Source organism: Corvus cornix, chromosome 5 (genome assembly GCF_000738735.6).
Source record: "Corvus cornix cornix isolate S_Up_H32 chromosome 5, ASM73873v5, whole genome shotgun sequence".
Taxonomy (NCBI): domain Eukaryota; kingdom Metazoa; phylum Chordata; class Aves; order Passeriformes; family Corvidae; genus Corvus; species Corvus cornix.
Genome location: NC_046335.1, coordinates 27,236,389 through 27,259,637, shown reverse-complemented (window position 1 = coordinate 27,259,637; position 23,249 = coordinate 27,236,389). Strand labels below are relative to the sequence as shown.

General features: G+C 39.3%; 1 protein-coding gene across 10 annotated transcripts in view; it reads right to left on the bottom strand.

The window, feature by feature from the left end:
* HECTD1 (HECT domain E3 ubiquitin protein ligase 1) overlaps positions 1 to 21,404 on the bottom strand; it is a 63,149-nt gene extending 41,745 nt beyond the window's left edge. For 8 of the 10 annotated variants that reach the window (XM_039551958.1, XM_039551965.1, XM_039551962.1 and 5 more), the window contains exons 1-4: positions 21,266 to 21,403; positions 18,930 to 19,204; positions 3,541 to 3,775; positions 2,431 to 2,658 (exon numbers count right to left, since the gene is read on the bottom strand). In XM_039551958.1, the coding sequence (XP_039407892.1) occupies positions 2,431 to 2,658; positions 3,541 to 3,775; positions 18,930 to 19,069 (603 nt within the window). In that variant the 5' untranslated portion in view covers positions 19,070 to 19,204; positions 21,266 to 21,403. Of the gene's footprint in view, positions 1 to 2,430; positions 2,659 to 3,540; positions 3,776 to 18,929; positions 19,205 to 20,749; positions 20,832 to 21,265 lie in introns of those variants that run through there. The other 2 variants (XM_039551964.1, XM_010391961.3) reach the window with 2 other exon arrangements.
* Positions 21,405 to 23,249: the final 1,845 nt, after the last annotated feature.

The following is a 23,249-nucleotide window of genomic DNA, read 5'->3' as shown; positions in this document are numbered from 1 at the left end:
TTCTATTAAAATAAATGCTATCAAATGAGCCATTAAATGATGCACCAACTGAAAACTCACAAAGTATTACACTGACAGCGAAGCGTGATCATTCAAGTTATATTTAAAGGTCTACATATTTCTCTCAAGCACAAGAAAGTTTTCAATTGGACCAAGCCCAAAAATCGGACAAACTGGGAAAAGCAAATTTTACTCTCAGATAACTCAGATTATACACTGAGCACCTGACACAGGGACACACAAGAATTTTTGTGACAACAAAATACAAATTCCCAAATTTAGGTTTGTCACAAAAGGGAGGAAAAAATCCAACCAACCACACACAAAAAACCCCAGTGACACTGTGTAAACAAGGCTTACTGACAATCCTCTTAACAATCCAACAAAAAATACTCCTGGCCAACTGCCCAGGAAAGGATCCAACATCTTTTCATGTCCGTGTCAAAACAAAGGAAGGTTGTGCCTTTAACATCTCTCTATCTACATACTAAAAGTTTTGGTCTTTCCGATCAGGAGGTTTGCACAGGCCTATCGAGATAACTTGCTTCAGGCACATTTGCCTTTAAAGATGTACGGTAGCAAACAAGACTGATGTCAAGAAACAGTAGAAAAACCACCCCATGATACCTATTCTCTAACCAAACTCTGAATCACTACAGACCAAGTACTCCAAGACAGTTATTCATTAACACACAGAACAAGATTAGAGTATTAGCCAGATTTCATGAAGACAAAAATCTTAAATCTCCATTAAGTTTGCAGACTTCTGGTATGGTCTGTACATGCCAAACATTCTGAATTATCAGTACTCTTTTGCAATGGATTTTTTTCTTTAATGTGTAATGGTCACTGTCCATGTCCTCTGGCATTTTGCTCCAGTTCTTTGACAATACAGATAAACAATTCTGCCAAACCTTATGTTATTTGCATATATTTTATAGATATTTACCATAACAGCTGTCAAAAATACACAAGAAAGTTCACTTGTTTAACACACTGCATTAGTGGCATCAGTTTACAAAGCGAAAGAGTATTTGGAAAGTATTTACATTTCTTCTCCCAAATTGCAAGAGTAACACAAAGGTTAAAAAAACCGAAGTTACAGATAAGCTGTTCTTGGGGCCACATTCATCTGGTCTGAACTCATCCCTCAAGTGGTGTTACTAACTGGCAGCCCACACAAAAAGTAACCAAACCCAAGAGTGCAAAAGGACAAGGTGGGGAGCCACAAAATTTGGAAAGGGACATTACTGGACAAATCCATAATACACATCCAACATCCACTGTAATCCTGAGGCCTGTTTCATGCATAACATAGTTCTCAAGGATACCAGTACAGATTTATTTCCTATCATCTGGGTCCAATCTTAAACACACTTATCTTTAAGCTTAACTGCTGAACAATTAGGTTAATTTGAACTCTCATTCACATCTCCAACAGCCCCAGCAACTGCTTTTCTCTAACAATTTATAAATTGGGAAACAGCTAAAATACTACAGACTTAATGGTCTGAATTTCAAGATTAGCTTGCCTCAGATGATTAGTGTACTAATAAAATTACTTAATAGCTAAAAAAAATGTTAGCATGTTCTGAAATGGTTAGTGTATGACAGCCCCCTGCCAACTTTTCAGATCTAAAAATATATTTTTACAAAATTATCTCACAGGCAAGAAATTTAGTTACCCAAATATGATGTACTTAGTAAACCAGACTGGAGGCTGGATGCGTGCATGTAGAGAAAGGAATGAGGACAGAGGTGGGAGTGAAATGGAGACTCAGTTCTGGGTATGGACAAGAAGCCTGGCCAGGCTACAGTAAGAATTTGGCTAAATGGCTATTCCAAAACATTTGTATGACATACACAAAAGTATTCTAATAGTAGAAAGATAATTCCTCTGGGATTAATTTTCTAGATTTTACAAGGACTACTCAAGTTAGTAAAACTTCAATAAAGAAATGGAGCAGCATCTCTACTAGTACCATTTAAGCTGGCTTTCAGTGTAATACTTCAGCATTGACTACGGATGTTTTTATTGCTTCTCTTAGTTTGGCAAAAGAAATACAAACCACATTCATTTTTGTCTCTTACCTATGCTCAATTTTATAGTGATTGAGGTACAGTCATAGAACAATAACTACTTCAGAAAGTGTCTCAAAATGCACCGGAAAAAGTTACAGGATATTTTTCAGTACAGTTTTCAGAGGTTAAATAAGACTATATTCAAACACCAGCACTCAGAGTCAAACACTAAGCAGTGTTTTTATTCTCTTATCATTACAACTATAAAGGAAACTATATTAATACCCAAATATAACACCTTCTATGTAAACACACAGTCAGGGAGGTTATATAAAGTTACCTAGTAATTTCTTTATTAAACTTAACAAAAGTTAAATTCACAGCACATTGAGCCAACTGTTACATTACCTGATGGTCTTCATGTTTTAATAAACTAGACAGTGATTCCACACAGATCTCTAATGAAGAATCCTGAGGCTCCATTTTGCCACAGAGTCTGGATACTACAGCCATAGCTGAATGCAAAGTATCTTTATGAACAAGGTGTCCACTGTCACGAATGAATGTCAGAACACAATTCAACCCTCCAGCTTCAAACACAGCTCCTGACTCACGGGTACAGATTAATTCTAACACCTGTGACAAAACAAAATTTAACTTGAATGAACACACAAAAATCAGTTATTTATATCCACAGTCAAATATTTATATCCATCTACAGAACTGGTTAAGAAATGAAACAACAGGAAAAAAGAAAAATCTCTCTCTTCCTCAACACCCAGAAGAGGCCAAAGCCTCCAGTACTCTGGTAGTTAGTTACAGCTTTCTTCAAAAACATGGAACATCTCCCAAAGGGATGGTCGTAACAGGTGTTCATAAGACGGGTAATAATCTCTCATCGTGGGAGAAACACACAACCAAGAGTTTTGAAACTTGTAAGAGCACCATTACCCTAGTGATGCACTTCTGAGTAGACTGGAACTAGTAAATAGGAAATGCATAAATTCTGATGTCACGGTAAGCAAGAACTCCAGCTATATGCTACCACATGGCCATGAGTTATGCTTTAAATAAGAGATCGTAAGGGTCTTCTAAATTTCTCTAAAAACTTCACAAGGGTGCAGGGGAGCTGTATCTATGCTATTGAAGAGACAGCAGACAATTTTTTTATACCAGGTAATTTATCTGTATCTGGAGCAATTCTTCATTTCTTTTGTAGCATAAAAATAGTCTTTGGCATTCTATTAGCATTCTAGTCATACAAGATAAACAAGAAATTTATTCTAATTTTTTTTGTTTCCTTTTCTATATTTTCTTTTTTAAAGAAAGTTAAGCTGTGAAGAGCACCAGACAGAGTAAGGATAAAGCAGCATTGTCAGCATGTACACTTCTGTCACAGTCCATGTTTCTGCATCACATTTTAATAAAATTAATAGGATTGGAACATGAGCAAGCTCTTTGGAAACAGCAAATTATCCAATTCCTTCTTAAAAACAAGAGGTTCTTAAGTATACTTACCTTCACACATTGCTCAGCCAAATCTCTGCTCGTTCTGTTGTTAAGTTCAACAACTACTAAACGATTACAAAGTGCCTTGATAGCTCCATCCACTCCCACAATCCTACGGGTGCATTCAGCTGATACATCCAGGTAATACGTTATGGCACGAGCTGTTACTTCCAGTACATTGTCTGGAGCACTTTCATCAAGAAAAATTTTGCACAGTGCTGGCAAAAAGGTTCGAGGAGGACATCTGCAGGAAAAACACAACACATTACTATGTTGTGCAAACTTCTCTACATGGAGCAATTTCATACACTTCCACATTTACACATTAATGCTTTCCATGCACGCATCATTTGCTCAACTAATTTATAGTTGGTTCAGAACATTCATTTAGAACCCTTCATCTCATACACACATGAAAATTCAAATAGGTAATCTGCAAAGACGCTGCATTAAGAAGCCAGCAGAAAAAGATACTCTTGAAATTTTACAGTCATACAGGGGAAAAATTTATCTTGTTGGGATTTTTTTCTAGGAATTAACCTCACATCACCAAACAGAATGCATGTTTTCTTAACAGTGCTTCAAGGTTCATGATGATTAATAGCTACTTAATCATGAAATTTTATATACAAAGACTGAAGATTTTGGGTTTAATACAATTTGATTTTGAGTGGTCCTTCTTCCCTACATTATTTCCCTTGTCTTTTTATCCTATTTCAGTCTCCTCTCCTACCTCCTGCCTCATTTTTTTTCCCTTTATCACACTGAGAACATATTTAATTAACATAGCTTGTGTTCATTGCATTTTCTCTCCATATCCATGTCTCGTTAGCCTTTGGCTCTCCTCTTTATTGTTAGCCTCATTTCCATATGCAAGGATGGTGAAGAACATCCTCAAAACTCCAAACCAAAAAAAGCAAGCTGCAATGGTCCTCCTTCTATTCCTCTGACATTACAGAATATAAACTGAAATAATACTTTTCGTTATTAGGACAGCTGTGAATAAGACTGATTTGGATCAAAAGTTCTAACACATGGAGCTATATTTTAAGTCAATTTATCTTCCAGTAGCATATTTACTTAGCTATAAATAACTTAGCATTATGATGGCTCACCACAGTGGTAAAAGACTACCAAGGTGATGGTGGGGTATTAAGTGAAGGGGATATATGCTGTGACAGTAGTCAAAATAGCTGGACACCTCAACCCTAGATGTAGGAGACCAGACTAAATCTACAGGAAGCAAATATTGCAACTTTTCCTTCAAGGATGGTTTTGGTTTTCAAAAGATGGCCTAAAACTTTTCTAAACCCAAAAAAGAAACAATAACAACGTGTTTTTTTAAACCGGAAGACAGGTGAAGTACTTGTTGATGAATCATTCTGAAGACTCAGAGGTCATTCAGTATGCCATCTAGTATGCAATGGCTCATACAAAGGCACCAAATCCTGGGACAGCAAAATGCCAATAGTTTCCTTCAAGATCTTACCATGCCTTATGAAGAAATTAAAAATGCTGCTTGACAAATAAATACATTGCCCAACCATCCTTAATGACAAATTAGTAAGTGAAGCTTCAATAAACCCCAATCACATATGTAAAACTTTTACTGGCCTATCCAGCCTATTACTGTCTGTTGCTTTTAAGAAGAGTTTCTACAGTAACTTTGCATTTTAGACATCCACTGGTGGGAAAAAAAGTCTGAAATTTGTACTCATTATTAGATGACTACCATATGCTAACACAAGAAGCATTTCAGTACATGAAATTTAAAGTGGACAATGTATTCAATGGTTTTGGTGTAGGATCTTTTATACTGAATTTTATGCAACACCAGGCAGATCACTAAAACACTGCTATGAACAATGTTCTTCAAACTATATTGAGCGAAAAAAAATCCAATAAACACAAATCTTAAAAGTCCCAAACAAACCAAACCCACACTTGTATTACCAAGTGGAGTTCCACTGTCTATTTTAGTATCAGCAAGAGTAGTAAACCATTTTTCTTAGATGGCCACACAGACACAGAAAGTTGAAAGCCATACTTAGCAAAACTAAAACTTACCTTTTTTCTATCATTTAGCAGCTTATAAAGAGACAACACAAAAGGAACTTGGCTGTATTTTTTTAAAAAAGGAGATTAAAAAAGGACACAAAAAAAATTAGAATTCCTGTCCTTAAAACACCTATCCACCAGAGCCAATTACCCAACAGACACAGTAAAAATACTAAGTTACTAAGAGCATATAATTTGTGTTGACTTCTTTGTCAGCACACAAATGCCAGTGCACTGTATCAGCAATGCTGCCCTTATAAAAAAACAGCTCTCTAGCACAAACTTAAGGGTTGAGGGTTTTTTAAAATTACCTTTCTGCCAGAACCTTTACCTACATTAATCAGAGACGACACTTTTTCAATCAGCAGGTAGAGAACAATCTCCACTTGTCAGTACATTTGTTTTCTGACTTAGAGGAATGATTTCCAGTCTTCCCATAAGAAAACCAGGCTTTATCATAGGGTGTCAGGCAAAAACTCCAGTTAGCTACACAGGAACTCTTCGGAGATGCATACAAAATCATAGAATGGCCTGGAGTGAAAGGGTCCTTAAAGATCATCCAGTTCCAAGCTTCCTGCCATGGGCAGGGACACCTTCCACTAGACCAGGCTGCTCAGAGCCCCACCCAGCCTTGCATTTAACACTTCCAAGGATGGGACATCCCCAGCTTCTCTGGGCAACTATATTGGGTTTGTGTGGCCAGGCTTTGGTAGCAGAGGGAGCTACAAGGGTGGCTTCTGTAAGAAGCAGCCAGAAGCTTCCCTCACGTCCTGCAGAGCCAATGCCAGGTGGCTCCAGGATGGACCTGATGCTCACCAAGGCTGAGTCAATCAGGAATGGTGGTAACACCTCTGTGATAAAACATTTAAGAAAAAGAAAAGTTATTGTGCAGATGTAATTGTGGCCAGAGAAGAGCAAGGTGAGAATACGTGTGAAGAACAGCTCTGGAGACACCAAGGTCAGTGGAGGAGGGGCTGGAGCTGAGATTCCCCCACAGCCCATGGAGGTCCATGGGAATGCAGAGATCCACCTGCAGCCCATGGAAGAGACCCACACTGGAGCACATGGATGCCCAAGAGAAGGTTGCAAACCAAGGGGAAACCCATGCTGGAGCAGGATGTGCCTGAAGGACTGCACCCCATGGAAGAGTGACCCACACTGCAGCAGTGTGTGGAGAACTGGTGCCCATGGGATGGACTCAGGTTGAAGAAGTTCCCAGAGGACTGTCACCTGTGAGAGGAACCCCACACTGGAGCAGGGGAAGGACTCCTCTTCCTGAGCAGAAGCAGGAACAATGAGTGATGAACTGACCCCATCTCCCTGCACTGCTGGTGGGGGAGAAAGTAGAGACTGGGAAGGAAGAAAGAGTAGGGGAGAAGGTGTTTTTAAGATTTATTTTACTTTGCATTATTTTGCTTTGATTTTGTTAGTAATAAATTCAGTTAATATCCCCAATTCAACTCTGGTTTGCCTATGACAGTATTTGGTGAGTGATCTCTCTCCCAGACCTAACCTCAACCATGAACCTTTCATTATATTCTCTCCTGTCCAGTTGTGGAGGGGAACAACAGAGTGGCTTTGGTGGGTGCGCAGGGTTAACCCACTACAGTAACCTTGTCCTGTCACTACATGCTCTTGTAAAAAAGTCCCTCTCCTGCTTTCTTGTAAGCTCCCTTCAGCTACTGGAAGGCCATAATTAGGTCAGCCCAAAGCCTTCTCTTCTCCAGGCTGAACAATTCCAATTTTCTCAGTCTTTCCTCATAGGAGAGGTGCTCCATCCCTGTAATCTTCATGGTCATTCTCTGGACTCACTGCAGCAGGTCCATGTCGTTCCTGTGCTGAGACCCCAGAGCTGGATGCAGCACTGCAGGTGGGGTCTCACCTGAGCAGAGCAGAGGGGCAGAATCCCCTCCCTCTCCCTGCTGCCCACGCTGCTCTGGATGCAGCCCAGGACACACTTGGCTCTCTGGGCTGCCAGTGCCCATGGCTGGGTCATGTCCAGCCTCTCACCCAGCAGCACCCCCAAGTCCTTCTGGGCAGGGCTGCTCTCCATCTGCTCATCCCCAGCCTGTGCTGATACCTGGGGTTGTCCCGACCCAGGTGCAGCACCAGCACTCGGTCTTGTTAAAACTCATGAGAATCCCATGTGCCCACTTCTCATGCTTGCTTGTTCATCCCCCTGGAAGGCATCCCATCCTTCAGTTGTGGCAACCACACCACTCAGCTTGGTGTCATCTGCAAACGTGCTGAGGGTGCACTCAATCCCTCTGTCTGTATCATTGATGAAGATATTAAATAACACTTGTCCCAAAACAGATCCCTGAGGGACACCACTTGTCACTGATGTCCATCAGGACTCTGAGCCATTGAGCACTACCCTCCGGATGTGACCATTCAACCAATTTCTAATCCATCTAACAGTCCACTCATCGAATCCATCTCTCTCCAGCTTACAGAGAATGATGTTAGGAGGGAGCCTGTCAAAGGCTTTACAGAAGTGCAGATAAATGACATCTGTAGCCCTTCCCCTGCCCACTGACAGAGTCATTCCATCACACAGAAGGTCACAGGGTTGGTCAGGCAGGACTTGCCCTGGGTGAAGCTGTCCTGGCTGTCTAGAACCACCTCCCTGCCCTCCGTGTGCCTTAGCACAGCTTCTGGAGGATCTGTTCCATGACCTTCCCAGGCACAGAGGTGAGGCTGACAGGGTGGTAGTTTCCATGGTCCTCCTTTCTACCCTTTATAGATGGGTTCAATATTTCCTTTTCCAGTAACTTGGGACTGCAATGACTTTTCATGGAGTCATAGAAAGTGACTTGGCAATTAAAAACAGAAAGGCAGTGGAGTGTCCTCTGGAGATAGACAGATTACACTCATAAGCACACACAGACCATACAGATAAATTCAGATTCTTTTGGCTTGCTGAAGTCTCCTCAGGCCTCAGCAGAGCATAAAGTTCCTGAAAAAAAGAGACCAGAAAGTACCAGTTCTGTCATTCACACAGTCTAGATGAACGGTTCAGCCGGCAATAGCAGGCAAGTAGGGTATATGAACACATCCCTGGTGCTCCAGCCATGATCTTCTCAAACAGGTGGCTAAACAATTACAGCATAAAATTGCCTAGCTGTCATTTTGAAGGACTTCAGTCTTTATGCTGTAGCTAACTTTTCTATCAATAACTGCATACAAACCAAAGGACACAGGTCAGCTTTATAGCGATCACCCTTTAATCCCCAAATCTGCACTAAGCGATGACATGGGGCTCCTGTGGTTGAAACTATGAGCATCAGCTCTACCTTGTCTCAGGGACAAGAACATGCCTGTGTGAGTAGTGCCAGAGAGAGAACTAGCAGGGGTAGCTGGGAACACCAGCCCCACAATGAGCGATCAGAGCCATATAGCAAATGCCCAAAGTACACCGCTCCCTTCTTTTCAGGCAGCTCCACTGGGGGTTTCTCTGTGCTGGCATTTGATCAACAAAAAGAGAGGGAAAGTGTTGCCTTCATTCAGTGGATTGTCTTTATGCCTCAAAATTGTGAAAATGGGTTTTCAGAGTAGCCCTTGAGCCTTCACACAATCCAATCCCAAGTAAAGGCACTAAAGCATAAGCAAGGGGGAAGTACAAGTAAGCCTAAGTAGAGGGAAGAGAAATCCACTGCTTACCTAGAAGCAATTCTAGCAAACAGAGCAAGCACAGCACCTTTTCAGGACCAGCCCCTCTTTTTAATGAAGCATTAACTAAGCAAATACAGTCAACACCAGCAGGAACCAAAGAGTGAGTCAGACAAATCATGTTAAGTATGCACCACTATTACACCATAATTCCAAGGTAAATCCTTACTGGTTTTGCAGGCCAAAATGGATCAAAATGACCTAAAACTGCTTCAAATATTTGCTGTGGAAAATTAGGGCCCTTTATAATATAGACCTTACTGCTGTTCCAACTAAGACTATGCTCAGAACTAAAATGTATTTCGACAGATAGTAAAACAAAGGATTCCAGGAGCATCTATAACACAGACAAAGGCTGAACATTGGACTCAACTTTAGAAAACAAGTTTACATGGGAAAAACAAGGCTGTCAAAACTTCCTGGGACAGAAAGGAGGCTGAGGTCAGAGCTACAGCACTGAATGAACTGATGTGACAGGATAGCAACAAATGGTCAGCTTAAGTACACTTCCATCTACTGACAGATGATGCTTTTGATTTCCAAGAGAAAAATATACAAATAAACCTTCCATTACTACAAGCATCAACACCTACCAAGGAGAAAAAAAGATAAGGGCATAATTTCTAACTCATCCCAGTATCAAAATCCCATTCACATGTCTCTTTCGTCCAGACCATATATTAACTAAAAGTAATGTATCTCAAAAAAAAAAAAGAAACTATGACAGAAAAATTCTTAAAGTTGTAGGCGAGGAATCACTGTTCACAATGACCTATTTGCAGTGGAACAAGCAAAAAGATAACAGTGAGTTTTTAATACAGAAAATACTGTTCTTTAATAGTTTTTATTCCTTCAAATCAGAAAATAACTGCAAATCTCCGAAGTTCAGGTTTCTATTTAGGCCCTTCTTCTAATAAACACGAAAGTGAAATAAAAATCTTTTTAGATTTTCATTTCTAGGGAGCTGTATTAACATCACACTGGGCACTTCCTAAAGTACTTCAAATGCGTACTTTAGAAGAGTGATTAGGGACTACTTAGTGAATTAATAAGGTCATTCTGTGTTACTCCTTAGTGAAAGACGACTTCAAGTTAATGAGGTTACTCTACAACCCACACTACCACTCTTGCTAATTACTTTAAGTCTTGCAGCTCTCAGTATCCACCCAACTTCATTCCTGTACTCCCAGGAGAAGAGCTGCTGTTACTTACTATCTTCCAAGTTTTCCACCCACCATGTTTCAAAGATCTTGCTGAAAGACAGGTTTGTCCAAAATAGGTAATATTCCATATCAATATTTCCCATTTATATTCTGATCTATTAAGATTAGGGCACTAGAGCATTCTCTGTTCCCTGCACTGACATTAGGAAGTTAACCACATTTAAAAGTGCTGATTCTGTATAATTTATATTTAAATAAATACATTTATACTTTCAGTGTTAAAAGGAGTTATTAGGTTGTAAACAGCATAATACATAAATTCTTTAATATGTGTTCTTTCTCTGCAAAAAATTTACCTAATCTAAAAACTTTTTCTAAATATCATAATCATCTTGATGTCAAGAAAGTCTAAGAAAATTTGTCAGTATAATTATATTACTACAGCATTTACAGCACTATAATCAGCATAACTCCATATGCTGACACACTTCTGAACCTTTACACATACACCCACCTCTTTAGGAACAGAAATATCCATACGGATACAAAATTCTTAAATAGCTACAGCAGTAAGCTCCTGCCAGTACTAATCCCTAAACTCTAATGAAGTGACTCAGCTGATTTTACAGCTTGCCAATGTAAAAAGATACCAAGGAAGTAAAAATAGGCACTGTAAACTCAATTTTGTAACTACATTTCATATTTTAATGCACTTAAAATCTTTAGCTAAAACAAACAATAATGGTGAAGACTACACTACTGCTGTGCTTAAAAAAACCTGAAAGAAGGAAAAAAGACCAGTTCAGTTAATCCCCCAAACAGTTAACAACTACTGCTAGCATGAGGGTGTGTTACTCAATTCCAAAGTAACCGCTGGATTCAGCTGGATTCAGTTGATGGGGAGCCCCTGGCATGTGACAAAGCCTTCAGCGAAGCCGCCCTGTCCAAGACATGTGACTTGTGGCAGAAAACCAAGCTCAGCTGCCTGCTAGCAATAGCTGCATCTTTAACGCATTCCATCTGCTGAGACCAGTTAAAAGTGGGAAATAAGGAATTGTATGTGTCTACACTCCTTAATATATAATAATTTTAAATATAAACTAAAGTACTGAAGTTAAATCTCATTAGTAACAGTTTTTGAGGGAAAATACACCAGATAAACATTTACAACAACGTCACACAACTCAAACTTTTAAGAACATCCTGCACAACAGATTTTTCTTAAAGCAAAAGTAGTTTCAACTCATTTTTGATTAATGATTGTTTTTCCTTTCTGTAGTTCTTTCTACAGGAAGAGATCTCAGACTTTCCCTCATTGTTTCTTTCACCAAAAGGCTGGTTTTTTTCCAGATATGAACCAAAACCAACACAGAGTAATCAAGACCATCTACAAAAGAACCCACACACCTGCACTGCCTGTATGTATTCTTCTGCATTCATTACCAGAACATATTTTGCACTGCTTTCATATAATACTGTTATAATACAAATAAAATCCAGAAAACATCTACTCATGTATAAAACTTTAGACATACCATACTATATTTTAAAGGTACAAAGAAAAAGCAACTAAAAATAAACTGGCAATTTAGGAACTTTTACCAGAATTACAAAACATTAAAACTTGCACAATTCTGAATCTCTACTTCTGATTGCAATCAGAGCTGAGGCCAATAAAATTAAGCTGGAGAATTAACAATTCCATCCTGTCTCCATTCCAGGAGAAATTCCACTTTATTAGAAATTAAAAGAAATTCATTTAGAATTCGAATTTGACATTTAAAAACACTTTCAAACTTTCTTTTAGCTAAATAAATGACAGAGCTGAACCCTCTTCCGAGAGTTCATTATTAGGCAGGAAGACAATTAGTATTAGACATTTAGTATTCAACTACACATTCAATAAATATCAGTTGTGTAAAAAGAAAAATAAGAAAAATCCATATGAGGAAACAGTTTCCACAGGATAGGTATTTCTGTATTTCTAAATAAATTGTCATTTCGTTTATTCCTGAATTTATAAAGGATGTGCTAGGCTGCCTTTTGCATTTTTCAGCATCTTATAAAAGCTGTGCCATACCTCAGGGTAGTGATTCCACATGTTTGTTCTCCAGTCTCCACCATTTTGTAAATATTTTACAGAAACTTAGTCCACAATAGCTGAATAAATTAAAGAATGTGAAACTGCAGGTCATCCTGCCTATGATTTCCACTAGTAGTAACCTCAATTGTGCAAAAAAGGTAATGCTTTGAGTATGCATTACATCTGTCAACATTTCAAAAGGAAATTAACAATTAAAACAAAAAGTGTGCTTTTGTATGTGTGCCTAAACATGCACATCTCCTCACTAGCTTCTACTGGATTCCCAGGTGCCCAAAAAAAGAACTGACTTGCACAAGAAAACTTCCACTTCCCTATTAGCAATCTACTTAACATCTGTGCTATCTATACCTCTTCTTAAGAGGCCAGTATTAAAATCACTTGACCAGTAGTCATGCAAGAAAGGAAGCCTGTGATTTGAAATTCCTGTAACATCTCTTTTATTGATCTCATCCAATCTATTAGGAGCTGACACTTTCAAAACGTAATTAGCCTGCTGCCTTAACATTCTACACCCAACTTTTGCATAGTACTTGCAAGAATCACTTCAGTTTTATCTCACACACAAAATTCTGAACAAAACAAAGGATACTACTAGAAAAAAATTTTTTAAATGCCACACTAGTAAATAGTGACAATGTGATGAGTTGTCTGGACTACCCAGAGGCACGGGCTCATTTAAACAAAATGTGCTTTAACACACGCAGATGTCAAGTTACGGATCTTAGTCTAGGTAATACATTGAGCCATACCTAAGCAGCAAGCATTCACATCCTTGAAAGCAACTCTGAAGACAGATAACTAAAGCCACACTTACTGTACAAAGTTTTGGAAACATCTGACTACACTTGGCATGTTTAACTGTTAACAGTAAGTTAAAGGCACTAGTATAAACAGCATGGATGAAGGCACCACTGGAAAGTATTTCTGAAGAACTTGTAACCTGAAGAACTAGAGAAGGGGAGGAAGATCAAGAGCTGATGAAATCTTTTGTGTGCAGGTACATTCACAGTAAGAACACTGCTGGCTTTTAATCTAAATAGGAAAAGGCAAACTGACTTCTGTCTCCAGAATGCGTAAGTCTGGCCAATTCATATGGAAAAGAGCAAGCAAATTTCAACAACAAAGACAGCTTAGGCAGCAGACTTAATAGCAAAAGAGAGGGTAAAACTTCGGTAGGATGCCCTCTCAGAAGCATTAGCTACACATTATGCTTGTATCAAACAAGATGCTCAATCCAGTAATAACCACATAAAATATAAGGACCAGGACAGAAGAGAGGACATCAATTCAGACTTAATCTTCCCTTCTGGCCTTTGCAACCATTAAGATTCTCAAAATAACTAGACAAGGTTAATTAATCTCCACAATACCAGTGATAGTGAGGCCATTAATTCCCATTTTACAAAGAGCAACCAGAAAGACATTAGTATTATAAAATTCTTATAACTGAAAAAGAGAAAAAACCAAAAACAATAACAACAAAACAGCCTTAAAAATCAGGAATAATTCTAAATATTACGTTGTAACAAGACTGCTCCCTGAAAAATACAGAGCACACCCCTACTTCCATCTCAGAAAACCACACTAAAGGATGCTGAAGATCCCGCTATATTGGAGGCCACAGAGTAATTTACTCCAGTGCTGGTATTTCACTGGTGCCATACCCCTCTGCCTTCATTAAAGGAAAAAAAGCTTGGTAGGAATCACATGAGACTTGCCATTATAAAGGTTACAAAATTTCATTTGGGAGAGATGTCTGCATTAGTCCAAACACTAAGAACATATACTCTGCATGGTTTAAAATAATGAAAGCCTATTGCTGACATCAATACTTATTCTGATTTACTCATTGCTGCACTCCAGCACAAAAGCATAACAATGGTCTGGCTTTATTTTTTCCTTAAAATAACAAAATGAGCAAATCTGTAGGACATAAAATGTGAAAACACCTTGGTACCAACAGAGCTGCTCTCTCAGCCTGTTAGTTCTTCCACAGTTGTCAGACCTGTTAAAGGGCACTTTACTGTCTGAATTACAAAGATGTTTTTATAGGCAGCCCAGATTGCAAGTATATTCCTGAAAACCAGCAGTTTGGATTCCTATACCTATCTCTAAAAGAAGTATTGTTTTTCTCTATATATCTAACTTTGATTTTCTGGAGTTTTACAATCCTGATAAAGACAGGAGAACGTAGTTTTAAGCAATCAGGTGGAGGTAAAGCTAAACTGTTTCACATTAACAGTCTCACATCAACAGTCTTCGTTCACTAGGATTTCCTCTTCTTAGCAAACACAAGGTACGTTTTCCCTAGTGAATAGATACTTTGGAAAGAACAAGGTTTAGTGTGAATTAAAGTAAACATATTTGATTTAAAAAATAAACTGAAAGTATTTTTATTTTACACATTAGAACCCTAAAATATGATCCTTTGTATAATTTGCTTTTATTTGTCAAATGAGCTGGTAACTCCCGGTAATTTTTTGCTTACCAAATCTGCTCATGCTAAATATACAGAGGTGACTTACAGAGCAGCCAAAGAGGAAGATATGTTTTCTCTTTCTGAGCATTAATAAGGCCTATTTCATCTGCTGTGTAAAAAATATTTTAAGCAGGTCTTACTTTGTTATACTAGTGCCTTTTTCTACAACTTCTCATTGTAATTAATTGCTAAGTACTTTTACACTGACAGACAGCAACAGAAAGCCCAACCAGAAGAGTTCTAATTTTATTTCACCAAAAAAAGTGAGGTGAGAAAGTAATAAATTGAAACACCTATGTAGAAAAGGGTTACATTAATAATGTGAGATTGTAACTAAGAGCCTCTACATACATTTAAACCATTACAGGTAATTTAAAAGACCAAAAAAAAGTCCATCATTTCAATTCAGTTTATATTAAATGCATTCTTTAAACCTCTGTTCAAGTGGATTTAATACCACACAGTTTAACGACAATTTGGGATTAACACTTATAATCACAACGGTTTTGCTGCTTTACTCCATCTCAACTACTTAACAGAAGCTACTGGCTTTTGCTGGTGGTAAAATGTTAGCCATTCTTCATGCAAAGTGACTAGCAGTGTCTGTGACTCATTATCACCAGAAGATGAATATGCCACTGATTTTTGTAATGTTAACATATGAGTAACTTCCAAAATAATTTAATTGGATGTAATACGTAAATCTGGGAAAACATAAAGAAACATCAATTATTTGGCAGCACTACCTGTTAATCAGCTGCATACCCCAAAATCTGCTGTGATGCTGCTAGAACTCCACAAGAATATGAAATACACCACCCTGCACATGTGCCTGCTTCCAGTTTTGAGCTGTCTGAAACACTAGTTTCAATATCCATTACTCTTGTACAAAGGTAAATTATTAACTTTATCACTAGCTATATCATTTCCTTCAGAGCACGTTAACCCTGTTTCTCTACTGAAAAAATGAAGTACAAGATTCTGAATCCAACATTTCAATACTTTTTTTTCCCTCCAACTTTGTGCTTTCTTTGCTAAGTAAGATTGTATATTCCCCTTAACTCCTTAAGAAAGCAGTATGGAAACTGTGTTGTGGTTTTAGAGATGGTGCACAGCGCTCATGTCAATATTTTTAATGTGGTCTTGTTTCACAGCTTTGCCAGTCCTCACCATATGCAGCTTTTAATCACCAGACGTACTTCACTAAAATGATGAGCTTTTTCTTAGCTTACATCACAAAAGCAAGTAATTTCTTATGTAAAAGTGGACTAATACTTAATATTTAAAGTCACTCTAACTACGCTCTGAATAATTCTCCAAGAAACTGTTTTAAAAGTCCATGTCACAGTTGTTGAGTTTCATAAATGAAAAATTTTCTTTAAAGCTTTGTCAACATATAACGAATAGCAATAAACAATTACAAGACCTTCAAATAACATGCGCACAGCATCCAAAAACTTGGAAATGCTTTCTTAGTAGACCAAAAAAAAAAATTTGTGAAGTCTAGAGGCTGGTTGTCTTACCAACAGAAAAATACATCTATGTTCTAGATCAGGCATGCACTGAAAATAGTTCCTGTAAAGTGGGGGTTTAGCAGCCCTTCTGTCACACAGTAGATCTCCTATTTCAGCAAACAATAATTCCATTAAAAAACAAGCTGAAAAGGAACTGTAAAATATTACCCACAATTACTTTAGTTACCCTCTCAGCACATGACCATTTTGACTATTTGAACTGCCACTTGCAAAGATTTTAAAAATACTTTTCAAGATATCATCTATTTCTTACAGAGTTCCAAAATAAATAAAGTCACCTTGAAATGCAGGCACCCATAAGCACCCAAGACAATCATTGAGAATTTCTCCACTGAAGACTGTATACCTTTCTCTGTTTCTCCCATACTTCCAGTTATGCAGTTCCACCTCCAGTGCTCATCAGAGACCTCTCTACATGCTGTAACTCACTGTAACAGCAGAAAACTAACAAACTTCTTCAGCAGGTTTAAAGAGCAGCTTGCACTTCCAGGGAATTAGAGGAGTCCAGTAAGCCCTGACAGTGGCAGGAACACGAGTATGGTTGGGAGGAGTAAAAACGGTGGGTGATAAATGGGAAGAAGGTAACGAGCTACCATGTCAGCTCACCAAATACCATGGTACCAGATCATACACTTCAGTATATTCGCAGAGCCAATAAAAAGTAGCGGTTTTAACATTATTGCAAAATCACTTCAACAGGCAGAGAACTTTGGTAACTTCTTCCCCTATTTACACTTCATTCTCTTCTATTTGAGGAAAACTTACAAGAGGAAAAGAAATAGAGAACTTAGACCAGTAAAATTAAACTATACCAAGATTCAAAAGAAAAATTAAAAGGCCAAATGGCATTTTAAATATTTTTTCTTTCAGACAAATAATTTTAAAACCCCAACAGTGCAGTAACAGAGCATTCACTATGTACACTTTAAGGGAAAAAAAAGGCACTTGGACTATTTAATTAATTTATATTGAAATAAAAGTCTGTTCTAAATAAGATGCCTAAAACCCACACCTGGTTTATATTTTTAAAAGTTGACATTTCATTTCTGACTCTCAAATACGCAGAAGATAGCAGAATATCCTGAAGCAGGGAGTTCACCCAGATTCATCAGAAAAATTCATTCTTAACTACCAGGTTTTTTTTCTACAATGGTGAATTCTGAGGCTCGCTCCACCAGTATCAGTAGCATGAGGACAGACAGGGAAGTCGGATGGATCTCCCTACAGTAAGGCTCTTCAAGTCAAAATTTTACCTGTAAGCTCACCAAGGCAAAGGACAGGCAACTTCAAATTCTAAAGCACTGTACAAAATTGTGCTCAATGCTCTGCAACTACTACAAATCCAAATTTTAGAGATGTATTAATTTTACTTTTCCTGCAATAAATGCAGTCATGGGAACCGCTTCTAAGAGCTAAGTCTGAAAACTGTTTCCTTCAGAGCTACAAAACTAAAGTGTAACAGACCTCTACCTTCTCAAGTGCTTCCAAATCCACACTCCTAAAAAGCAGGATGTATCTGAAACACACTAGCCATATTTTATCATGAAAAGTGACAGCAATGAAAAAAAACACGGAAAGGAAGAGAGGCAAGAGCATGAAAATCAGAAGTGAAGAAACCAACGAAAAAAGTAAAAGTTGTGATTGTTTACACTTTTGCTACCTCTTCCAGACTAGTGGTGGGCTCTCACAGAAAGTAATGTAACAGAAGCAACACTCAAGTAACAGAAGTGATTACATCAGCATTTCGTGCAGTGAAAAATATGAAAAGGATTGAGTGCAGGAACTGTGCTATATGATGTGTACAAATGCAGTTGAGAAGGAGGGTGGCATGAACAGCAGCATGCTCCAAAGAAGGGGCAAAATATTTGTGTGAACAGTTTTTGTTTGTGATTTTTGCTTGGATTTACGGAACTCAAAACAAGCTACTATATCCCTTGATAAAAGTATTGTGAGAGTATGGATACTTAAATATATCTAGGTGGTCATTATAATCCTAGCACAAAAAAAGTTTTTCTCTACCACAAAAAGCCAAACCAAAACCAAACCACACACACAAAACCTAACAAAACCAAAACACAAAACAGCCCCCAACAACAAAAGCCCCCTCCCCCAGATCCACACCATTTAATTTAAAGAAATGTATTAAGAGTTGCAATCAGCTCCTCTGTCAGAACAGGCACTGCGTATCACCCAAACACCACCACACTTTTAATCAGACAAGGGTACTTCACGTGACATTAACAGAAACACTTGATTTCAGTGATCTAAACAGAAGTTCTGTTTGTAAAATGTTTTTGAGGCTGAAAGTTTCTAGGAATGTTAAATATTATAGTCAGCGACAGAAAGGGGAAAATAACATTCCATAAATGAAAGCCAAAACTACTTACGTTTCAAAACAGCGATCCACATTGTCTGACATCAGAAGTAGCATGCAGAGCTGTTCCAGTGCTATTAGCTGCATATCCCTTTCATCCCCCTGCCCCATCTGCAGCCATTCCAGCAACGTGTCTGGATCCACATCTGCCATGGTTTTTTATAAAAAAAAAGCCGCCTCCACTTCAATTAAAAAGTACCAAAAATATCCTTTAATTGTTGAAGCCAGACTAACTTCAGCACAATTAATTTCTCTCTTCAGTCAGCCTCACACTTCTGCAGTTTTCACCTGGCAAGAAAAAGTAAAAAAAGTAATCATCATCACAGTCTTGTCATTAAACTTTCCGTATTTGCTCCTCTCTAAAAAGTATAGCATATGTTTGGGCTGAAATTAGGGAAACTTCCACATATTTTATCAGCAAAGGGGTTTTTTTTCAAGCTTTATAAGCTAATGAGTTTGTTCTGTTTTGAGGATAACTCAAAATTAAAGCTAGAAAAATTGTGCTTAACCCTTTTGTGTATTCTTCAAGCTAGGAGAAAGAAAGTGATATCTTACCCATCCCCCTCCTTTAATATCACTTTATTATAAAGTGTTCAGCTTTATGAGAGATGGATTAACTCCTCATGAAAATATGCAAATACAGAAAGATACTGAATTTCACATTTTAAATAGAAATCCTTAAAACAAAAAACTGAGATGTACAATTACAGACTTGCAGAATTTATGGAAACCTTTTATGAATCCTTCATCTTTTAAAACAGCATTCAAACATAAGGAAAATAGTTTTTTTATGTCAAAGGATAAAAAAGAGAACCTAAGATTCACTTCCATTTTCAAGTGTTAGGGGTTTGTTGCATTATTTGGGGATTTTTTGGAAAAAAAACCATTTAATTCAAGGCTTTCCAAAAAATCTGGTGAATAATTCAAATAATTCACGTACATATAAGGAAAACAACATTATTTGCTGGCCCAATGCCATAGTTGGGCATACTGAAGACCAAAAAAGTCCCTTTAAAATGTTAAGATATTTTTGACATATGTGCTTTCTTTTTGCTTTGCCTTTAACAAACAGTCAAATTCACCTCCCTTGCCCAAGAACACAGCAAACATGACTATTTTTGTATAAAAAGTAATGGGTTATAAACCAATCCCTCTAAATTAGACACACAAGAAAAAAACCACTCTTTTAAAATACAGTTTATGGAAGAAGAATTAGTTTACGAAACTCATAGGTAAATATGAAATACTGGACAGCGTCCCCACAAACCGGGGGGAGGTGATGTGGGAGGGAGAAGCTTGATCTGGACAAAGTCTGCCTACTTGTTTACTTGCTGCTAATGAGTTAATAGTTAAAAAATAACTCCACCAAGGGCATGTCTACGAAAGAGAATCAGAAATTAGTATTATATGAAGGAACATACACCGAATCAGCAATGCTCTTTCAGAATAGCTTCGAATTCAAAGATGTGACAGAAGTATAACAGAGAGGATTTTTACATAATTTAGGGTCATAATATTACAGATCACTGAACTACTGCTTGCCAGTTATATATTTGATATTATCTTACTCTAAAAAGTAATTTAATATTAGTAAATTTATTTTCTGTATTTTAAACAATGCCTATGATTCTCCAAACTGTTTACAGACTACATTTCCTGCTCTGATCCTAAATAAAAATACTTTAAGCCAGTAAAAGTGGGATCGTATTATAAGTATTCTACCTCTCCTTAACATGACTAAATCGTTATTTCCGGGAGCGGGGAAACGGGTGATAGCGAGAGAAACAAGAAAATTAAGAGACAGTGAAAGTAGGGTAAGTTCGACGCAGGCACCTGCTGCTCTCACATCCCAGACGGGCTGTACAGGAACCACCGCGCAGAACACGGAGCGTGGCGAGGGGCCGGAACTCCCGGGAGAGCCGCACCAGAGCAGGGGCCAGGCCGCAGCCCAACTCATCCCGCGCCGCCCGGGCCTGCTCGCACACACCAGGCGGGCCCCGGGCCCGCGCGGCGCTTTGGGCCCCTTCCCCACACGGCGCCGCCCGGGGCACGGGAGGCACCGCCTCCCCCTCCTCGCCGCCCCCGCACGGGGCACCCGGTGGCGTGAGGGGCTCCCCGGCAGCGCCGCCCCTCTCTGCCCCCGGCCCCTCGTACAGACTTTCCGGCCCCCGCCGCCTCCCCCCCGCCCACAGCTCCGGCCCGCTCCCTCCCGGCCCGACAGGCCCGGGCAGCGACGCTCGAGTTCCCGGCGAGCCGCAGGCCGCGCAGGGTGACCCGGCCTGGCTGCTCGGGAAAGGCGCCGTCTCCCAGCGCCGGCCGGAGAGGCCCCACGCCACCCCCGCCACTCACCTCAGCCTCCCGCAGCCTCCTCGCCGGAGCCGAGCCCTACTCAGCGCCGCGCCGACACCGGGACAGCGGCGCGGCGGCGGCAACCCAAGCCCCGCGGCAGGCGGCGGCCAGCGGCATCCATGGCGCTCCGCCCGGTGCGGGGTGGGCGGGCGGGGCAGGAGACGCGCTCGGGGCGGAGCTGAGGCGGCCGAGCGGCCGCTGGGGGCGCTGCGGGAGCCTCCGCGGAGAAGGTGCCGCTCCCGCGGGCCCGCTCCGCCCCGCGCCGCCGCTGCGGAACTGGGAGAGAGGTCCCGGCGAGTCCCGGTCGCGGCCTGCCCCGCGAAGGGCCCTCGTCGGCTCGGATGGCCTTTCCCTGAATGCGTGGGGATTTTTTTTTTTTTTTATGGTTTACAGGTCATTTTATTTCTTGCCGTATTCTGATTATTTACTTCAATATAATGTCTTTACGTTTACAGTGGGGCTTATACTTTTCAGGGACCACTCTTGAAAACACTTTGATCCCTCTCCAGCACCTCCATTAAGGGGGATCTGGTGAGCAGATTTAAATGTCGCAGTACTGGGAGGAGGTTTTAGGTTGCTCTTACCGAGTAGTGAGTTTGAAGTGCTGCAACTACGCTGTGTAGCTTGAGACACCTTTTGCAGTAGAGTAGTCCGCTGCCATACGTGCTGCAAAATGCTGTGCAATTACCTTGCAAATGAGCAAAAGACAAAGGAAGCAAATTGCTAGAAATTTTAAATGAAGGATCTTCAAAATAATTTCCTTGTCTGTAGGATGACATGTTTTGCAAAGGAATTTAAGCCTATTAATATAAGTACAGTAAATAAGATTATTGTACATTTGAATGTCACTCCTACCTACATCATAGACATTTCCTGTAATTAGGAGGCTAAAACTACACACTGAACCAAAAGGCAATTGCAGTCATGCTTGGTTAAAACTTGCCAAATGCCGACATTTTTATTGTTCAATATTATAATAACACCTCTAGAAAGTGTTGTCTTTCTTGGTGCAGGTTTTACTCAGAACACAAGAACAGTAGTTCTTTTGTCTCTGTGTCTGATTTCTAAGGCAGCTTAGCCTTCCTGTCTTACCGTATTACATCTCTGTTAACTGCAACTTGCTCCAACCCAGCCGAGATTTACATGTCCTTTGCCTGTGCTTGTCCTTCAGAGGTCAGGAAGACTTCTGATACGCATAAAGTTAAGGACACAAGGCAGTAGGAGGACTGAGTCTACAGTCTTTTCATTTAGAAACTTGGTCTTCTTTAACTTTTCACCAGTGCAGAAGCAGCAGAATTAGGCCAAACTTAGGACACCTGCATTTGCTAAGTGACCTCACTCTTGTTGCATGATGCTAGAACAGTTGCCTTTGCTTTTTTTGTGAAGAAAATAACGCTTGAGTGTGACTGACAATGCCTTTTGGAAATTAGGCCACATAGGGTCAACCTAGATTGATCTTTGTCGAGTGTTATATTGAGCAATGACCACCATTTTTGCTGAGTATTTGCCTGAAAATTAAAAATTGGCTTTAAAAGAGAAAATGTCAACACAATTCAGTTAAAGCAATATTATTAGTTTCTTCTGAAGACCAAAAATAAGCCCCAATTTTTGATTGTAAAGACCAAAAACTTTGAAATCAAACAAGCATTTCACTCTTTTCACATAGAATGATGTTTCTGGTTCACGTGTCTGGAAAGATACGTGGTTATTTGTGGACAATATGAGGATATAAAATACAGATCAATTTAGGAACAAAATCAACACTTTAAATATTGTACTTGAAAAGAATATGAATCATGGATTTAAAGTACTATTAAGCAGGAATACAAAACTTAAAATACTGGAAATAGCTTTCAGTGCTGTACATAGTTATTTCAAAATGGAGAAACATAAATACTTCTATGTCCTGTTGCTTTTATTGCCCGATTTCATATATCCAATTTTTTTTTACTCAAAGAAGTATACTGGAATCAGGATCTTTTTT